The 15,000-nt window shown below is 44.9% G+C and overlaps 1 protein-coding gene across 1 annotated transcript in view; it reads left to right on the top strand.

The window, feature by feature from the left end:
- The window catches only part of znf385b (zinc finger protein 385B), a 52,071-nt gene that overhangs the window by 8,863 nt on the left and 28,208 nt on the right, over positions 1-15,000 (top strand). Inside the window, exons 2-4 of the mRNA XM_030081337.1 lie at positions 8,211-8,348; positions 9,636-9,779; positions 10,348-10,431. Of these exons, the coding sequence (XP_029937197.1) occupies positions 8,213-8,348; positions 9,636-9,779; positions 10,348-10,431 (364 nt within the window). The 5' untranslated portion in view covers positions 8,211-8,212. The remainder of the gene's footprint in view (positions 1-8,210; positions 8,349-9,635; positions 9,780-10,347; positions 10,432-15,000) is intronic.

The following is a 15,000-nucleotide window of genomic DNA, read 5'->3' on the forward strand; positions in this document are numbered from 1 at the left end:
TATATAAAGAATCGACCATCACCTTCACACATATAGGACACTGTGACACCTGTGTGTGTGTGTGTGTGTGTGTGTGTGTGTCTTTAAATAGCTGCTCTGTCCCATCAGCATCTGACTTCCTGTCCAAGGTGACTTCCTGTGTGTCCTGCAGACAGGGGGCGCTGTGTGTTTGTCTGAGAAGTGCAGCTGGAGCCCCCTGGTGGTGACAGCACGCACTCACACTGGCTTTTCTGGTGAATATGTTCTAATAAGCAGCAGGTAAGGCTGCAGGTACGAGCTCACGCTGCCCTGCACACGCTCTGCACACGCTCTGTGTTACTGTGTTGATCCTGTTGGTTGTCATGGAACGATAAATATGACCTGCACCGTAAACCTCGAGCCAAAAACAGCTGGCAAATGTTTAAGAAGCTATAAACTACAATGTCACCCTGTCACCCTGAGGAGAACCCTCACCCTGAGGAGAACCTTCACCTTGTCACCCTGAGGAGAACACTCGCCCCGTCACCTTGAGGAGAAACCTTACCCTGTCACCCTGAGGAGAACCCTCGCCCCGTCACCCTGAGGAGAAACCTTACCCTGAGGAGAACCCTCACCCTGAGGAGAACCCTCGCCCCGTCACCCTGAGGAGAAACCTTACCCTGAGGAGAACCCTCGCCCCGTCATCCTGAGGTGAACCCTCGCCCCGTCACCTTGAGGAGAAACCTTACCCTGTCACCCTGAGGAGAACCCTCGCCCCGTCACCTTGAGGAGAACCCTCGCCCCGTCACCTTGAGGAGAAACCTTACCCTGTCATCCTGAGGAGAAACCTTACCCTGTCACCCTGAGGAGAACCCTCGCCCCGTCACCCTGAGGAGAACCCTCGCCCCGTCACCTTGAGGAGAAACCTTACCCCGTCATCCTGAGGAGAAACCTTACCCCGTCATCCTGAGGAGAAACCTTACCCCGTCACCCTGAGGAGAACCCTCGCCCCGTCACCTTGAGGAGAAACCTTACCCCGTCACCCTGAGGGGAACCCTCGCCCCGTCACCTTGAGGAGAAACCTTACCCCGTCATCCTGAGGAGAAACCTTACCCCGTCACCCTGAGGAGAACCCTCGCCCCGTCACCTTGAGGAGAAACCTTACCCCGTCACCCTGAGGAGAACCCTCGCCCCGTCACCTTGAGGAGAAACCTTACCCCGTCATCCTGAGGAGAACCCTTGCCCTGTCACCCTGAGGAGAACCCTCGCCCCGTCACCTTGAGGAGAAACCTTACCCCGTCATCCTGAGGAGAAACCTTACCCTGTCACCCTGAGGAGAACCCGCGCCCCGTCACCTTGAGGAGAAACCTTACCCTGTCACCCTGAGGAGAACCCTTGCCCCGTCATCCTGAGGAGAAACCTTGCCCCATCACCCTGAGGAGAAACCTTGCCCCGTCACCCTGAGGAGAACCCTTGCCCCGTCATCCTGAGGAGAAACCTTACCCTGTCACCCTGAGGAGAACCCTTGCCCCGTCATCCTGAGGAGAAACCTTGCCCCGTCACCCTGAGGAGAACCCTCACCCTGAGGAGAACCCTCGCCCCGTCATCCTGAGGAGAAACCTCGCCCCGTCACCCTGAGGAGAACCCTCGCCCCATCACACTGAGGAGAACCCTTGCCCTGTCACCCTGAGGAGAGGAGAACCCTCGCCCTGAGGAGAACCCTCACCCTGTCACCCTGAGGAGAGGAGAACCCTTGCCCTGAGGAGAACCCTCACCCTGTCACACTGACGAGAGGAGAACCCTCACCCTGTCACCCTGACGAGAGGAGAACCCTTGCAGTCCATCTGAATAAACTGAAACTGCTTCAGTTTATTTACTATGAAAACCTCAGTCCGTGTGTGTGTGTGTGTGTGTGTGAGTGTGTGTGTGTCATAGTTTCCTGGTGGTCCGACCACAGTGACATCACCTGTTGTGGTGTCACTGCCCTGTTGTCATAGTAACCAGGAAACAGCCGGACAGGACAGTGAGAGTGAGTCTGTGTTTGATTTCTGTTTCTCTCAGACGGTTCAGGAACAGACTTTACATATGAAACATGTACAGGACAGTAAAACTCCCAGCATGCACTGCGTTACACTGAACTCTCCTGGAGGGGCGGAGCCTCATCTGCTGTTTGATGGTGATGATGATGATGATGATGATGGAGGTGCAAGGTCCAGAATGTGACACAGGTGTAGCTGGTGTGAAGGCCACAACATCATCATCATCATCATCAAACCGTCCCATGAGCCCTCGTGCCGTGTGCATGGGGGCGTGGCCTCTTCCAGGATGGCCACACCCCCTTCAGGATACAAACGTTCCATCATAGGATGAAACCTGAGCAGATTCTCTGGATTTATTGTAAAAACATGGAGAAAATCTGATCGGTAAATTACTGGAACAGGTAATATATAATAATATATAACATATATAACAGCTTTACAAAAAAAACAAAAAAACAAAAAAACAACCAAAAGCCACAAATAACACAGTAGCACAAGATCCCTCCATGTTCTATAAGATCCCTCCATGTTCTATAAGATCCCTCCATGTTCTATAAGATCCCTCCATGTTCTATAATATACCCTTATGTTCTATAATATACCTTTATGTTCTATAAGACCCTCTCTGTGTTCTGTAAGATCCTCTCTGTGTTCTATAAGACCCTCTCTGTGTTCTATAAGATCCTCTCTGTGTTCTGTAAGACCCTCTCTGTGTTCTGTAAGATCCTCTCTGTGTTCTGTAAGACCCTCTCTGTGTTCTATAAGATCCTCTCTGTGTTCTGTAAGACCCTCTCTGTGTTCTGTAAGATCCTCTCTGTGTTCTATAAGACCCTCTCTGTGTTCTATAAGACCCTCTCTGTGTTCTATAAGATCCTCTCTGTGTTCTATAAGACCCTCTCTGTGTTCTATAAGATCCTCTGTGTTCTGTAAGACCCTCTCTGTGTTCTATAAGATCCTCTGTGTTCTGTAAGACCCTCTCTGTGTTCTGTAAGATCCTCTCTGTGTTCTATAAGATCCTCTCTGTGTTCTGTAAGATCCTCTCTGTGTTCTATAAGACCCTCTCTGTGTTCTATAAGACCCTCTCTGTGTTCTATAAGATCCTCTGTGTTCTGTAAGACCCTCTCTGTGTTCTATAAGATCCTCTGTGTTCTGTAAGACCCTCTCTGTGTTCTATAAGATCCTCTGTGTTCTGTAAGACCCTCTCTGTGTTCTGTAAGATCCTCTCTGTGTTCTATAAGATCCTCTCTGTGTTCTGTAAGACCCTCTGTGTTCTGTAAGACCCTCTCTGTGTTCTGTAAGATCCTCTCTGTGTTCTGTAAGACCCTCTCTGTGTTCTATAAGACCCTCTCTGTGTTCTATAAGATCCTCTCTGTGTTCTGTAAGATCCTCTCTGTGTTCTATAAGACCCTCTCTGTGTTCTATAAGATCCTCTCTGTGTTCTGTAAGACCCTCTCTGTGTTCTATAAGATCCTCTCCGTGTTCTATAAGACCCTCTCTGTGTTCTATAAGATCCTCTCTGTGTTCTATAAGATCCTCTCCGTGTTCTGTAAGATCCTCTCTGTGTTCTATAAGACCCTCTCTGTGTTCTGTAAGATCCTCTCTGTGTTCTGTAAGATCCTCTCTGTGTTCTGTAAGACCCTCTCTGTGTTCTATAAGATCCTCTCTGTGTTCTGTAAGATCCTCTCTGTGTTCTATAAGACCCTCTCTGTGTTCTATAAGATCCTCTCTGTGTTCTGTAAGATCCTCTCTGTGTTCTATAAGACCCTCTCTGTGTTCTGTAAGATCCTCTCTGTGTTCTATAAGACCCTCTCTGTGTTCTGTAAGATCCTCTCTGTGTTCTATAAGACCCTCTCTGTGTTCTGTAAGATCCTCTCTGTGTTCTATAAGACCCTCTCTGTGTTCTGTAAGATCTGTGCAGACTCGCTGCCTGTTGGGTTTTAGTTTTCTTCTTCGTGTGAAAAAGAAAACCTGACCAGTGCAGCTGCTGTGGTTTTGATGCGTCCGGTCTGCTGGTCGTTTCTCACCCGCCCTGCTCTCTAACATGGGGGAAGTGTGTGTGAGTGTGTGTGTGTGTGTGTGTGTGTGTGTCTTTGACCAGTGTCATTACCAGCTCCTGGCCTCGGGGCGAGAGAGGTCCGCTGTAATATCTCTCTCTCTCTCTGTCTCTTTACATCTCCATTAGTTTCTTTGTCCTGCAGCTCCAAGGTTACTGTGAGTGAATGTGTGTGTGTGTGTGTGTGTGTGTGTGTGTGTGTGTGTGTGTGTGTGTGTGTGTGTGTTTGTTTCTGCTTTCAGGGAACAGGGACATTGCCCTCCCCCACATGCGCACACACACACACACACACACACACACACACACACAGCCTCTCGATGAAATTTGCTGTCTTTATATATATTCCTCTTATTACTCTAAACACTAATGTAACGTTTAAAACAACCGTGTGTGTGTGTGTGTGTGTGTGTGTGTGTGTGTGTGTGTGTGTATCTATATATGAAGTCATTTTTTTCTTCTATGACACAACAAAGTAGCTTTAGGCTGTGTAATGCATATTTTGGAAGTATATGTATAGGTGTCTAAGTGTATAAGTATACATGTATTATCACCGAATTCTTTTGTTGAAAGCCCAAGAACAAACTGGAGTCAATCTTCAGCTCTCAGATGAAATATTTATTATGGTGACAGGTAAAGCAAGGCAGTGCTGGGCTCAGGGGGACAGAGCTCTCACAGGATCTCAGTCAGGATGAGCCCCCGATATTATATTAGGAAATGATGCACATTTATCTTCTTGGGCTGGGCCTGCCCTGTACAGAGGTTGGACTTAAACGCAGCCGATATATAATTGGCCAGTTACCTGGACATGGACAGGCCAACCACTGTCCACGCCTTCCTAGAATGTGTTATGCTAGTGTGTGGATGTTGACTGGCCAAAAATCCTTGATTATGCGGACTAAAATCCCTGATTCCGCGGGCTAAAATCCTTGATTATGCAATTAAATATGCAGGGTTTTTATGTCATTTTATGCGGTTAAATTGCGGGAAGTTGCGAAGTATGTGAATAGTCGTGAAATATGCGAAAAGATGCGAAATATGCGGGAACTGAAAAAAAAGGTGATTCTTCTTCTGCACCCTGTTACTAGGCTACTACTGAATGAAAAGACCAATTTTAAAGATATCCTATGATAAACAGGCATGCTAGAAGCAAGCTGCATCAGAGAAAGTGCTGGTAATGTTTAATTTATTTTATTTTATCAACTTAAGCATGGCTTAAACATTCCTCAGTCACAAATTTGTCAAAAATAAAACATGCTTCCTGCTGAGGTATAAATTGCGGTAGAACAAACCATCTGCTAGAATGTTTAAAACTCAACTGTTGAACATCAACTCTAAACTCTAAAAGTAACAGCTCTCAATGAGCCAAACCTGTTGGTCTAAATAGTTTAAGAGCCTTATTGCACCATTTGTGGAACCCTGTTCAGTGCAACATCATCTTTTCTCTCTCCTGTGGGCGCTGTTCTTCCATTAGCTCGTTGTTGTGTTGTGTTGTGTTGTGTTTTAGTTTATTTTAGTTATATTTTTCTCATTTTATGTGGAAAAATGCGGAAATTGTGAAATCTAGTGAGACCCGCATATTTTGCATATTTTCCGCAGGAATTTGCGATTATTGCGGGGATTATGCGCCCTTATGGAAAATAATTGACCCCCGCATAATCAGTGACATTTGGGTGATTTATGCGGGAATTCATGTGATCGCATAGTCGCGTTTTTCTGGAGGTTCTATCTAATGCAGCAGACCTAACTAACAAGATAGAGAAGTTGATTTGGCTCCTGTTTTATCTGTTCTCTGCTAGCGGTCAAGCTGTCCTAAACTATACGATACATTGGATAATACAAGAGACATTAAACTGTAAGGCCAATTATAACGCGTGTTTAAAGGAGTTTTATGATGCCTCAGTGCCATCTAGTGGCTGCTCCCCGTCACTGCCAGACATTTTTAGAGTTAATATAAGATAGGTTTGGTGAGCACTGTAGGTTAGAAATGTTTGAAGAGGAACCAGGTGAATGAACAGCAGGAACTGCAGAACGAGAGAACGTCACTGTGGAGCCCAGAGACACTCAGAGAGGGCGAGCCGGCTGCACCCAGCACCCCGGCTGGACTGGACTGGACTGGACTGGACTAGACTGGACTGGACTGGACCAGCGGCGGGGGCGAGCAGCGAGTCTGGGGACGTGGCTACAGATTCAATGTGTTCCCACCGTTGGTCTGGAAAATACAACGGCACCGTTTACACACGGACTTTGGACACTGACACACTGCTGTCTTGGACTGGGCGTGGCTTTGGGAGATGTGGGCGTGGCCTGCACGGGTGTGGGCATGGCTTGGATATGTGACATCTCTCCTCACAGCTTGCTTTAAATGTCCCAGGTGTATTTTTATGGCGGCATAAAGAACTGAGAAAAAAATCAAAATGAAAATGAAAATAAAACATGAACATGGCTCGGAGTAAAGCTGGAGTCCAGAATTGGTTCCAGTAAGACTGTTCACACTGGTTTAAACCAGTTCGGACTGGTTTGAACTGTTGTTTTTCCTGATGTTGCTCTGGTGTGTCAGAAAAAAACAGAAAATATTTCTGCTTTTCCTGTTGAATCAGGAATCACACTGCTCTCTGTGTGTGTGTGTGTGTGTGTGTGTGTGTGTGTGTGTGTGTGTGTGTGCGAGTGTGTGTCAGTCTAATCCAGGCTGACCAGGCAATCCGTAATGAGAGAGGCCAGCTGTGGTTCATAATCCCTGCTGCTAAAGACTCACACACACACACACACACACACTTCTGTCAGTGTGCAGTACGAAGCACACTGCCTTGCTCTTTCTTTGTCTGTCTCTCTCTTTCCTCGTGTGTGTGTGTGTGTGTGTGTGTGTGTGTGTGTGTGTGTAATTCCCAGTTCAATACAGCAGATATATTTTATCCTTTCCTGGCTAAAGCTGATGTCAGCATCAACTGTGTGTGCATGCATGTGTGTGTGTGTGTGTGTGTGTGTGCGCGCGTGCATGTGTGTGTGTGTATGTGTGTATTCTGTTTTGTAACTAATTAATCACAGTGACAGTGTGTCTGCAGAAATAAAACTCAGACAGATGGTATTCTGTCCCGCCCCTCCTGTGGTTCTGTTAGGCCCCGCCTCCTGTGGTTCTGTGAGGCCCCGCCCCTCCTGTGGTTCTGTTAAGCCCCGCCCCTTCCTGTGGTTCTGTTAGGCCCTGCCTCCTGTGGTTCTGTTAGGCCGCGCCCCCTCCTGCGGTTCTCTTAGGCCCCGCCCCCTGTGGTTCTGTTAGGCCCCACCTCATGTGGTTCTGTTAGGCCCCGCCTCCTCCTGTGGTTCTGTTAGGCCCCGCCTCCTGTCCTAGAAACTTGATTGTCTGTGGGAGAAGTGAAAGTTGTTTTCTTCATTCCTTCAAAGTTTTTCAGGACATTTGGACTTGTCTCTTATGTTTGTGTGTCTCACATCAGCCTGCACAGCCCGCCATGCTAACCAGCAGCAGCTAGCGGGGTTAGCTGTTAGCTGTTAGCATTTTGTTAGCATGATGATTTGGGTTGGAAAGCAGCAGCAAGATTCAGCTGATGATGATGATGATGATGATGATGATGATGATGAAGATGTGCAGAGGAGATGTGCTGGAGTCTCAGGTTTGGACAGCAGACTTCTGGTCAGTTGTCATCTACAGAGATTCAAATGATTTGAAGAGGCTGCAGCGCCACCTGCTGTCACATGCCTGCATCAGCTGACATAGGTGTGTGTGTGTGTGCGTGTGTGTGTGTGTGTGTGTGTGTGTGTGTGTGTGTGTGTGTGTGTGTGTGTGTGTGAATGTGTGTGAATGTGTGTATGTCCTGACAGAGGTCATGTGAGTTGGCTGAGCTGACAGGGCAACAGATGGACGCAGTCATGAAGGGACACACACACACACATTACATCATCCATCACCCCTCTGTCTCTCTCTCTCTCTCTCTCTCTCTTTCTCTCTCTCTCTGTCTGTCTCTATCTCTCTCTAACTCAAATTGAAATTAGCTTTATTAACATGACCTCAGAGGAATGTGGATCTGCTCATTTTCTCCCCCACACAGCAGAGACAGAGCTGACCATCTGTCATGTGACTGTGCTGAGCCTGTGCGGCGCCCCCTGCAGGTGGAACTCTGTAACTCACGGCTCTCCTTCCTCTTCCTCAGGGATGAAGACGCCCCTCAGCCCCTCTCAGTTCCTGGAGAGTGGGCGGGTCTTCCCCTATGGAGGCGTGTGTTTAGACATGATGGACACGCCCACCTCAGCACCCATTGGTCCCAGCCCCCAGCAGACCCCGCCCCCAGGTGACTGGCATGCAACACCACCTCTGCCCTCCACTACATTTTCTATAATATCTATATTATCTACATTATCCATATTGTCTACATTATCTATATTATCTTCACTGATGGTTACAATATCAAGTTTGCTGGTAAAGTTATTTGGTAACACTTCATAATAACCATCATAAATAAATACTAAACTGATAGTTACACTTTAGTTAATAGTTATTTTCTAGTTAATGATGAAATAATAATAATAATAATCTTTACTTATGACATAATACCTATTTATTATAGTACATTAACAGTTTATTGTTGCACACATTATAACATTTTAGCAATTTTTCAATTATTTAATATTACCAAATTATTTTTAAATCTTTAAGAACTAAGTTGTAAAACATCTCTAAACATTTATGGCTGGTTATTATAAAGCTGCTACAGATGTTAATAATACTTGGTAAATAGTGAATAATTATTATGTAGCACAACTTTAAACATGACTTGGATGGTCTTTATGAAGTTGGATATTTTTCATGAAACACTTGACCTGAAGCTCGGACTCGCCTCCTGCAGCTTCAGTCACTCACTAATTATTATAAACAGGAACTGCAGCTTCATAATAACCATCAGAATTATGTTTGTTTGTTATGTTTAAAGTTGTGCTACACAATAATTGTTAACTATGTACCAAGTATTATTAACATCTGTAACAATTTTATAATAACCATCAGAATTATATGTATAGATGTTTATAAACCAGTTATTACACATGAACAAAGAGTTATATAATATCTGCTCCATCTGTCTGTGTGATGTTTGTAGATGGTTAACGAATGATTTATTAAAGGTTTACAAATCATCAGTTGATCATTAACAAACACTGACTAAAGTAAATAAAATGTTATAATGTGTGCATCCATTAAATCAGAAATCAGAGAAACTTTATAGATCCATGAGGGGAAACTGGCTCAGATGAGAAGAAATAAATGATTAGAACAATAGAAAGAAATCTAAAATATAAAAATATGTACCTTACAAATTTTAAAAAGCATGTGTGTTATATGTATGCCATATAATTTTGTTATGTGTGGCATGTAACAGTTAATTAATAGTTACTAATTTATAAGTAAAGATTATGAATTTTCTTTTCATTGTTTGTTAACTAAAGTTTAACTAACTGTTAATTTACCATTTATTAACAATGGTTATTATAAAGTGTTAGCAGTTATTCATATTCATTAGTTATGCTATGCCTCTTCATGTTCTTGCTCTTGATGCTAATAAAGTTGTGTTGTGGCGCTGCAGCGCAGGGCGGGGCCTACTCGCTGTGTGAGGTGTGCAACCTGCAGCTGACCTCGGCCGCCCAGGCCCAGCTGCACCTCAATGGCCGCTCGCACCTGAGGAGGGTGAGACAGCTGCAGGCCGGGGAGACGCCAGGAAACTCGACAGGTACGGCGGCGCAGAGGGCGGGGCATCTAACCCAAAATGAATCCAAACGAAAATGAATCGAAGCCGCCAAAAGAAGTTGAATGTAAACAGCATGGAAAAACAGTCAGAGTGTGTTACAGGCTGGTGATGCTTTCAGGGACAGTTTAGAGAAACTGAACTTTTCAAAGCCCATTTTGTGAGACTGTAGTGGATACTGGGTCAAAAAATTTTTAATGGAGGACTTCAGGGAGGATCGTTAGCAATCACACTGTGAATGTTCCCAAGTACACACACACACACACACGCGCACACACGCACACACACACACACACACACACACACACACACACACACACACACACACACACACACACACACACACAGATGTTTGCAATAGAGAGGTGTGTACCAGATCAGTCAGGCTCGAGCGGTGGATCTCGGGGGAGTGCCGCTGGAGCCGGCGGCTGCTGCAGACATATTTCCAGCCTGGATCTGCACACCAGCGCCAGAGTCCTCCACCAGAGTCCTCCACCAGAGTCCTCCACCAGAGTCCTCCTGTTCTAACAGTCTGTTCTGTCTGTGGTTCCAGCGAGGCCTCAGTCCGGTTCTCTTCCCCAGCCTGCAGGACTCACTCCAGCCGCAGGTCTCAGCCCGCTGCCCAGCACCACCTCAGGTAGGACCACTACTGCTACTACTACTACTACAGTACTGCTGCTACCACTACTACGACTATTACAGTACTACTGTTACTACAGTACCACTGTTATCACTACTGCTGCTGTTCCTGCTACTACCAGCTGGGACGGTTCTATGTTCAGGCGTTCTATTGCTGCCGGGGGCCCAGACAGAGAACATCAACTGCCAGCATGAAATACTGTTTATTAATTATTATTTTAAAATCTAAACATTCAATCTAAAACTTTATTTCAGCATTTATATATTTATTTATTCATTTTTTTTTTTATTCCCATTATTATTATTTTTTTTAAACATGCACATAATGTTAGTGCCAGTGCCACTGAGAGTGGGTTTACCACCTCGCAGCAGTTTGATGACATCATGGACAACTTCGCAGCTGTAAATACCAGAATCTGAAAAAGCAAAAACAAACCAAAAAAAATCACAGCTGAATGTAAAATGTATTTAAATGAAATGCATAATACTGGGTTATATTTTCTTTATAAATAAATGACGAACAAATCTCATATTGCTATGGTGTTCTGGGTGGTTGCTACAATGTTCTGGATGGCTGTTAGGCTGTTGCTAGGCAGTTGCTATCGTGTTCTGGATGGTTGGAAGGATGTTGCTAGGTGGTTACTATGATGTTCTGGATGGTTGTGAGGAAGTTGCTAGGCAGTTGCTGTGGTGCTGAAAATTGAAATAGAAACAGATTAGCTAAAATACACATGTAATGAGCATGTGGCAGTTACAACAACAAAAAAATTGTTTTTAGCAAACGTCAAAATGTGTGTGTGTGTGTGTGTGTGTGGTGGGGGTGGGGTGGGGCTATAGTCTGCCCAGTGTAATCTGTCATTTAATCTGCATCAGACCACCAGCGTGAGGTCATGACGCAGCATTGTGCTGTGTGACAGACAGACAGCTGAGCAGCCTGGAGCCCCTGGGTACAGCCGGCCCGGCCTGATCTAATGCTGCTCCCTCACTCACACTCCAAAATAAGAGCTGAGCAGAACTCAAACAAACTGAGGGCAAAATGAAGACATTAAACTGAAATTAGCCAATACAGAAATAAATTCAAAATGATTTGACCAAATAAATGCAGTTAACCTGGTGACCTCGCCGCCGCTCTCCAACTCTGCCCGTTCATATTCATGACTCTTTGTTTTTGTCAGTTTGGGTTCATAACATGCGTTCTTTCTTTTCAAAATAAAGCTCCAACTTCGGTTTTCACGGGAATCAACCAAAATGGAACATTCTAACATGTATGTTACAATCTATCTATCTATCTATCTATCTATCTATCAGTGTGTCTTTCTTTCTGGGAGAGTGAGAGTGAATTTCAACAGCTGCTACCCTTTGGAAGAGGTCAGTGTGTGTGTGTGTGTGTGTGTGTGTGTGTGTGTGTGTGTGTGTGCAGTGCTGCGCTGTGACATCTGGATCTCACACTGACTTCTACATGGGTGAACTGACCCAGAATTAAAGCTGATCACTAGTTGAGTCTCGGTCACACACTGTGACACATCACAGCTTCAGTGTTTAACCTGAAACAGGAAGTGTGTGTTGTGAGAATGAGCCCACCGCCTGCCGGTCATCTTGATGATGTCATCAGTCCTGTGGCAGTGAAGCCTTCACAGCTGATCTGATGCTGATGGCTGCTGTGCTTTTCTGTCTTTTCTGTCTTTTCTTCCCGCTTTCCTCTAGTGTTGTTGTTGTTGTTTGTTGCGACTTCCTTCGCTGTGTCTCAACAGCCACACCCCCCGCCCTGTGGCCACACCCACCATCACTGACAAGACACATGCAGACAAACAGGGGGTTTAGGCCTGAACACACAGCCTGATAATGCAGAACAGATCTTGTTTTTACTTTTAATTTTTGTATAAAAAAAAATTTGCATGATGGGATTTTAATATTGTCCCATAGAGGGCGCTGTAGTCCCTCTGACTGCATGTGGGTGTGCTGGTGAAAGCTTGAGGATGTTCGCTGATCAGTTTGATATGCATGGCAGGCCGCCCAGGTGCTTTTTCATTCTTTACAGCATGAAAAAGCCTCCAAGGTGTGACATATGAGAAAATAGAAAACATCACATTTCATAATGATGTATTCACATTTCGAGGTGCGGGACGAGTCTGGGGTGACTTACTGGACTTTGACAAGTAACCTGTTGTTGGAAATCTCTGTATAATATTTTTAATATTTGACTCCAAGGCTTGGGTTTTACGATAAGATAAACTTTGTTGTTATTGGTGTAGCGTTGGGAAAAAAAAAAGTTTTTGACTAATAAGAGCCTGTGGAGTAAAAACAGCACGGGGCCGAGGAAGCAGCCCTGAGGGACTCCACAGGACGGAGGACGTTCCTGACCATCCTGAAGTCGCAGTGAAATCTTTGACAGCATCATCAGTGATGCAGATGCAGTTCTCAAGGCGTTCCAGTAGAACCGGCATGTTCAGCTTGAGGAACGCTGCGCTCGGATCTGAAGGAGACAAAATGGAGCAGAGAGCAGCAGGGAGGTCAGCAGAGAGCAGAACTAGGTCAGTCTGTGTGCAGAGCTCTGAGACTGACGGCTTTTTTCAAGGCAGCAGAGCATCTCAGAGTGATTTCTTTTATTCGTTTTAGTGTAAACAGAGAATAACAAGCAAGTATTGAACATGTTCACATACGGACACACAAATATGAGACGTCTTCCATGAACAAACAGGACCAAAAACACACCCTGATGTTAACTTATATCAGCCCTCCCCCTCTGAGCGCCTGAACGCCCAGTCTCAAAATGAGTATCTTCTGTTATTATTATTATTATTATTATTATTAACTTTATTATTATATTTGTTTGTTTTTGCCTCAGACAAACTTCATGTCAAGCTTATAATTGTCATCAGTTGTAGTTTTGGCGTGTTTGTATTGATAAATAAGTTGTTGGTGTTCTGGCTGGCACCTGCTTTAGTTGTAGTTCCTTTAGCTCTTTGTTTGTTTGTTTGTTTCTTTCTTTGTAATGTAGATTTTGGTTTTACTTTATTCTTATATGTGTCGCCCTGCATTCCGATACAACAACTGAAAACTAAAGCAGTGAACAAGTGAACAATATAAACTATACAGGCTCTGCTTTATAACCCAATAACTGTCCTCCTGCAGCTAAACTCTGTCTTGTAAGTGGCTGTGATGCCATCTGACCTGGCTGCTGATTGGCTGCTTGTCCGGCCAGGTCACCAAAACACACATACACACAAACACACACGCACACATGCACGCGCGCGCACACACACACACACACACACACACACACACACAGAGCAGACTTGCCTGGAGGAGCTGAGTTCAGGCCAAAGAGCTTTTCATGGTCGAGTGAGCATCACATAATGGAGAGAGAGAGAGAGATGTGACTATTCGGGCTGAGTGATGTGTGAGCAGAGGTGTGTGTGTGTGTGTGTGTGTCTGTGTGTGTGTGTGCGTGTGTAAACAGCAGTGGGACACAGAGACAAAGTAAAAATGAAGAGGAAGACATGCGGTGGAAAACAGAGAGACTTCAGCGTCACTCGACCCTGGAGACTGATATGGACATATGTAATTACAGAGGGCCGTGTGTGTGTGTGTGTGTGTGTGAGGGTGTGTGTGTGTGTCTTGTTTCACCTACTTCCTGTCTTTTCTTCTCCTCTCTGTCTTATTGTCAGCCAACATCTAAAAGACAAATCTCTTTAAATAATGAAACAGTTTACAGGAAACAAGAGACCCTCAGTGTTATGCTCACTGTTAGTCACTATTTCTATTCTATTCTATTCTATTCTATTCTAGGTAAATAACTAGATTGAAAATACTTTCTAATTGCTGGAACAGTTTAATGGACAGAAGAGACTTGCATCCTTTATTTTAATAATGTGTTAATATAATGATAAAATTCTATTTTATTTCTTATTTAAAACAAAATACTGAAGCAGAGACCTGAATCCTGTGTTTTGTTTTAGTGATGTATTATATTACATTTAATATCAGGGATGAACTCTAGCCAGTGACTCTGTGTGTGTGTGTGTGTGTGTGTGTGTGTGTGTGTGTGTGTGTGTGTGTGTGTGTGTGTGTGTGTGTGTGTGTGTGCGCGTGTCTGTCCAGTTGTTTGCTCCTCAGGGGCATTAACAGGAAGTGACCACAGGGAGGCAGTGTTTACCAGCTGCTCTCTCTCTCTCTCTCTCTCTCTCTCTCTCTCTTTCACACACACACACACACACACACACACACACACTGATGGAACAGAATGATGTTCACATGATTCACATGCTCAGTAAACTCACATGACGCTCTTCTCTTCTGTCTGTCAGTTTATTGTCTCGTTTGTTTCATTTGGTCTCTTGTCTTTAGTCGTGTGGTTTCACTGAGAGCAGAGAGACAACATGCTCACAAACATGACAGGACGAAGAAAAAATACAAAAAAACAAACACACAAACAAACACACAAACAAACAAACAAACAAACAAACAAATGACAGTATCAGCGGCAGAATGATGTTGCAGTTCAGGTGTAGGGTTTCCGGCTTCAGGTGGCTGATGTGGGAGCAGCACATCATCGCTGTGTGGCCGA

This window comes from Myripristis murdjan, chromosome 21 (assembly GCF_902150065.1).
Source record: "Myripristis murdjan chromosome 21, fMyrMur1.1, whole genome shotgun sequence".
Lineage (NCBI taxonomy): Eukaryota > Metazoa > Chordata > Actinopteri > Holocentriformes > Holocentridae > Myripristis > Myripristis murdjan.